Source organism: Halyomorpha halys, unplaced genomic scaffold, assembly GCF_000696795.3.
Source record: "Halyomorpha halys isolate HHAL.00 unplaced genomic scaffold, Hhal_1.1 Scaffold347.1, whole genome shotgun sequence".
Taxonomy (NCBI): Eukaryota; Metazoa; Arthropoda; class Insecta; order Hemiptera; family Pentatomidae; genus Halyomorpha; species Halyomorpha halys.
The window spans coordinates 83,834-89,839 of NW_027106249.1; the positions used below are offsets into that span (position 1 = coordinate 83,834).

General features: G+C 32.6%; 2 protein-coding genes across 5 annotated transcripts in view; one reads left to right on the top strand and one right to left on the bottom strand.

The window, feature by feature from the left end:
* Positions 1-436, top strand: part of LOC106681552 (transmembrane protease serine 6) — a gene marked incomplete at its 5' end in the record, with an annotated part of 50,908 nt that extends 50,472 nt beyond the window's left edge. Inside the window, 1 exon segment of the mRNA XM_067044618.1 lies at positions 101-436. Within this exon segment, the coding sequence (XP_066900719.1) occupies positions 101-367 (267 nt within the window).
* A 26-nt stretch (positions 437-462) lies between these two features.
* Positions 463-6,006, bottom strand: part of LOC106681551 (uncharacterized) — a 48,075-nt gene continuing 42,531 nt past the window's right edge. For 3 of the 4 annotated variants that reach the window (XM_067044621.1, XM_067044620.1, XM_067044622.1), the window contains 2 exons: positions 3,176-3,308; positions 463-3,095 (listed from right to left, as the gene is read on the bottom strand). In XM_067044621.1, the coding sequence (XP_066900722.1) occupies positions 2,890-3,095; positions 3,176-3,308 (339 nt within the window). In that variant the 3' untranslated portion in view covers positions 463-2,889. Of the gene's footprint in view, positions 3,096-3,175; positions 3,309-6,006 lie in introns of those variants that run through there. The other variant, XR_010842644.1, reaches the window with a different exon arrangement.

Consider the following 6,006-nt stretch of genomic DNA (forward strand, 5'->3'; position numbering starts at 1 on the left):
TAGTTGTTATCTTAAATGTAATAAAATTGCCTGAAAAAAAAAAATTTACTATTTGGAAATAGTTAACTACTGTAGCATAATGATGTTTTTTAACCTTAAGGAATCTGATGGTCATTGGATGCTGCACGGAGTTACTTCAAATGGCTATGGCTGTGCCAGGGCTAACCGACCTGGCGTTTATACTAAAGTCAAAGCATATCTGAAATGGATTGGTGACACACTACAAAACTCGACGGCTACTCCAACAAATACCACTCGTCGATGTGCTGGACACAGGTGCCCGTTAGGAGAATGTTTACCTCCAGCTCGAGTCTGCAATGGATATACTGAGTGTAGTGATTCAAGTGATGAAGCTCTTTGTTGGTAGATGTTGTGAAAAACGTATAAAGTGTATATAATGTACAGTAGTTTAATTTAGAAAAGTTTGGTAAATTATAAAGAAATACAAAACAATTTTTTTAATTAAAAATTACTGGTCTCTTTATTCATTACAGTAGTTATAAAAAAATATCCATATGGTCTCAAAACTTTTTTTATTATCTTAAAACTCCAATGTTTCAGCCATTCCGGCTAATTGCAAGGATCTCATTACATTATCACAGCCAAAACATTAGTAATGAACATAATTGCAGGCCATTATGCCTTAGCAAATTATTTATCATTAGCCAATTTTCTATAAAACTTCCTAAATTATGAAAACATTATGCACTAATAAATTAATCTAAATCAAAATATGCTAAAATACTATTCTCACAGTTACAATTATTATTTTTACGAGTTTACAACATCTATACAAAAGGGGGGGAAGAAGAGAAGAAATTTGGACTTATCCTTAGTTATATGTTTATCGTAAGACCTTTTTTCTCTGGTGGTGGCCTATGGTTCTCTATCTTCCACTTAGGCTACTCTAATCAACGACCTAGTGTCACGAGATCCTTAACTGATCCTATATTGTGTAACATAAGGCAATCCTGGTAGTATGGGAGCATATTCTTCCTTATTATCCTCAACATTTCTTCCTCTGAAGGAAGACTATTCAGGCGGTGAAAGTAATTGCTCATCACAGCAGCGTATACAACCTATCCTTGGGTCCGTTTCCTTATTTCGTCCCATAGCCTATCTTCATAATCCCGCAGCCCGAACTCTGCTTTAAGCTCTGCTACCAGTTCTTCCCATGTAGACACTTCTCTTTTTAGTGCCCTAACTGTTATCAAGGCTGGTCCACCAAATAAATCATACGCCGACTCAAACAGTTCTTTTGTTGATGTATTCCGAGAAGCCTTTAATTCTGAAACTTGTTCCAAAAATACCGTAAAACTAAGGCCTTGTCTATCCCCGCAAAATTTTATGCCCCAGTCTTTAACAGGCATCTCATATACTTTTACGATTATCCTTTCTTGTTTAATCTCTGAACCTGTATGAACTGCAGAGGTTTCACTCAATCTCGATTCTTCTAATTGGGCCTTCATTTTGTCGTATAACTCTAAGCAATCAGTAATAATTTTAGATTTTTGTTTTAATTTTTCCTCGTCTGTGAATGTAAGATGTGACACTCTATTGATTAAATGCTGTAATATTGTATCAGTGCGCTCCAACTGTCCTGACTCGGTTTTAACCTGATGTAATTTGTTCAAACAAAACTGATAAATCTAAGTCATGATCTGTAATGAGGGACCCTGTCGGTTGCGGTATTTTTCCTTCTCGTTCCATAGTTAAGAGTGCTTGGAGTCTCTTTCGCATAGTATCAACTTTATTCAGATCCGAAATTCCCCTTATAGTGAATTCGTACTCCACTTCATCCTTCTTTAATTTATATACAACCATTTTTGTTTCTTTGGTTCGTCTATAACTAAACCTGCTTCAAAAATTTGACAGAATAAAAGAAAAAAAAAATATGACTACAAAAAAAAAGTTAATCACATTGGACGCCAGACTATATAACCGCAAATTTTGACTCATCCTTAGTTATATGTTTATCGTTTATAGTTGCCCATGCTCAGCGGAGAAGGGGGTGAGTTAAAGGAAAATAAAAAAAATAAATATAATTGCTAAAGGAAAAAAAAGACAAAACAATAAAGAATAAATTACTCCTTAGGCGCCACATTATTTTTTTCTTGGAAATAACAAATACCCCGAAGCATTATGCCCACAATATAACTAAAATATACCCCTATATAAACAATTGTTGAATTATGACTACTGGCGAATACCTTTACATGTAGATAACAGAAAACCTAGGGGTGTTATATGCAGATATCACCAGTGTTTTTATTTCACCATGGCAACCATAACAAGAGTGAGAGAGGGGGGAGGGGCAATGAATTAATGAACTATTCCATAAAGAACTCAATTTTTGTTTCACAAATATAACGCTCTGCCAGATATGTCACCTAAAAAAGAACAAATTGTTCTGTAACAGTACTATTTATCTACTATAACTTATTGCATGCTCTGTTGTTATATGCCACCTTCTATGTAAACAGGATGTAGTTTAGTACAATATAATACAGATTTTTGATACTACCACAACATCAGCAGAATATAAGCTTTGTGCGACTCAGCCTTAACAGTCATAAGAGGAGGAGGCCTTACACTCTCTGCTAATAATGTAGTACCCATATCCTTTTATTATTATGATATACATAACTTTTTTTATATAACTATAAAATAACTCATTCTCTATTATGCATATCTATGGTGTTTATCAATATCCTCTTTCTTTTATATAAAATATAATTAACAATTATTTAGTCATCTATTGAACTTTTAATTATCATTCAAAAGTAAACACCTAACCAAATCCATCATATATTTAAATTTAATATCCATTTAAAAAAAGAATAAATTCCTATTGACAATGTTTATAATTAAAATGAATGAGGATTAATATTAATTTGTATGTATAGAACTTCCGATCGTGTACAGAACTTTATCTATCCATCCCATCTGGTTGGTAATATTTACAAACAAAGCTATATCATCACTATTAATTGGCTTTATGCTAATGATTCCATAAATAAAATGTTGTTCAATACCATACTTAAATGTGGAAAACGTTAGACCACCACCACTCAATCCATTCACCACTTTGGTACCTTTTGAAACATAAAAATATTGTTATTATCCTATTCTGAAAGGACAGTTTAATGTCAATCGTAAAAAAAATTTAGCTTACCATTTGGTGCTTTTCCACAAATCCATCCGTGAGGATTGATAGAATAGGGTAATTTTCCCTTACAATCCCAGAAGTTCTTAATGTTAAACTTGGTAACTAGCAATTCAGTGTCCATGAAACCCCAACCAGGAACCTTAGGACAAAAATAAATAGAAAAATTAACTATTTCAAATAATAATAAAATATATAATGAACCCACAACTATGAGTTATCATTTAACATAATCCTATATATAATTTACTTGACAAACAAACAAAGAATTTACTTTTCTCATTTATTTTTAGATCTGCTAGATAGTATAGATTAACATCCGGAATTATTTTTCACTGTGGATAATATATATGGTTTGGGGTGCGGTCAGAGAAGAACACAAATAAGTTAAATTTTAAACTATATAAGTTAAAATTTATTAGACCCAACGTTTCGACCAGAATTTCTAGCCTTAATCGGGGCTAAGAACATGAAAAAGGATAACAACCAATGAATAGAATGATAAGACAATAACTACCATAAGGACACATTAATAGTGTTAGCAGACATGAATAGTTCAAGTGTTATAAGAAGATAAAGGGTGTCTAAGAAGAGTAATATTAAAATTAAGTAAGAAGAAAGAAAAATTAATAAAACAAATATGAAAATCTAGTAAGTAAATATAAGTACAAAATGAAAATTTAAAGAAGAAAATGTAAATAAAATAACAGGATTAGAATTAAAAGTGTAAAGTTATATAATCCAAAAGAAACAAAGAAATATGGATATTTTAATTTAATAATAATAATTTAAAAATTAAAGTTATTTTTGATTACTAAGCCCACAGTTGGTCCCAAAAAAAAATCCAACTAGAACCTTCTTCCGTAAATTTAAAAACCAACAAACAGAATTTATCATTAACATATTCCCAAATAGTTAATTTCTTTAGCTAAAAGTTACAATGTTAATTTTTTTTTCATAGTTAGTATTATTTTATATTTTTAAATTATATGTCATCACCATTTTATATTTTTCCTTTTTTTTTGAATAATTTTAAATTTCTTATTGTTACCTATCCAAGTAAATTGTAAGGTATTCTTGTTCCAGAGTTGTTGAAAACTGCTATGCAGCACTCAACAGACTCTCACGCACAGAGTCAGCATTCAATGGGTGCCAGATCACTACGGTAACACTGGCAACGAAACAATTCCTTTCACACCGGAGCCTGTGTGTGGCATTAGCCTAAGCTTAGCCAAAAGCACTATAAAGGTGGCCAACGGATTAAAAGCCAAGCATCATTGGCTCAATAAAAGACTAAGACAGGCTAAGCTGTTTCTTGATGAACCCCGTCAGGGTCGAAGTGATGAACTGCTGAACAGGTCACTGTAGATTAAATAAACATATGTTTAACCACAAGCTAACAGAGTCACCCTTGTGCAGATTCTGCAATGCTGAGGATGAGACGGCCTATTACATTATTTGTTGGTGTGACCGGTTTGCAGGAGTAAGGTTTGCACTGTTCGAGGAGGATCGTGTGGTGGATCCCAAGCCGTGCGAACTGATCAACCCCTTAAGCTTATTAAACTTCTTGGAATCTACTTGGAATGACCTTACTGCAGTGCTGTGATGTAAACTGGTATTTTTGTAATTGGCGCATAATAGGCCTTATTGGCCGCAGTGCTTTCGTGCCAAAATAAATTTTAAAAAAGGTATTCTTGACCTTTCAGTAGTTTCGTCATCATTTCTAATCTACTTTTTTAACTCAGAATCTTACCACATGCTTTTACCTCATTTGGATTTCTGATACCTTCCAAGCAGGTTGGTCTTTAATGTTTTATTCTCTTTTTTCTAATAAAAATAGAAGATAAAGTTTTCAACTTATTTGTGTTTTCTCTGACCGCACCCCCAACCATCTTCTCCACATATATGATAATTAAAGTGAGCCAAGAAGGCCGCGGAAGTGAGAGTGGGGAGACAAAGGGACAAAGGACCTGAAGGCAAAGGGTTCCTCAGAACAGAGGCAGGCAGCAGAGATATGGGACTGAAGGTAAAGTCCTAGTGTTAGTGAGACTATAAGAGTTTAATAGTGTTGCCACGGTCTAGTGAAGAGTTAGTTTTCATCCCTGATATAAAAGATAGTGCTAATGGGAATCTATTGTGTATACTTGTAATGGTTGCTAAAGCAAAGTTTATTTGATTTATTTTGTATCTGCAGATAAACCAGAGACTGTTCCCAATAATAACTTGCAACATCGTCCTCAATAAAATTGAAAAATATCGTATTTGTATCTTGTACTAACTGACCCAGCAATGTTTCGCTATTGCTATATTTAAGGATGTATATAAATTTAATAAAAAATATTGACACTTTGATGTGAATTATTGTGTTAAGTTAAAATTAAACATTTAAAAATACTTTATTATATGGTTTGATAACATAAATTGGAACAATAAATGCTATAAGGAAGGAAACATAAATTTTTATTAAAAAATATATATTTTTTTTTTCTACTTTTCATATTTCATTATCTTTAAACCTTTCAATTTAGTTGATTTTATCTTTTTCTTCCAGACAATTAGATTATCTATGGTATTGTCATTTATACATACTCACTGTGCTTCAATATTAGTAGTATATTGAAAAAATTGAGACCGACTGTCCTATGAAAGTGTGGTAAAATTTCGCCCTACATCTGCCTATGATTTCTATTAAAAAAATCTAAAAAATGGAAATAACTTCAAAACAGCTCAATAAATCTACACCAAACTTGGCAGTGATCTAGAGCTCTATAAACTGCACCAAAGGGAACAAACTGGGTCTAATTGAACAAATCAGAACCGGAGATATAAAATAAAACATG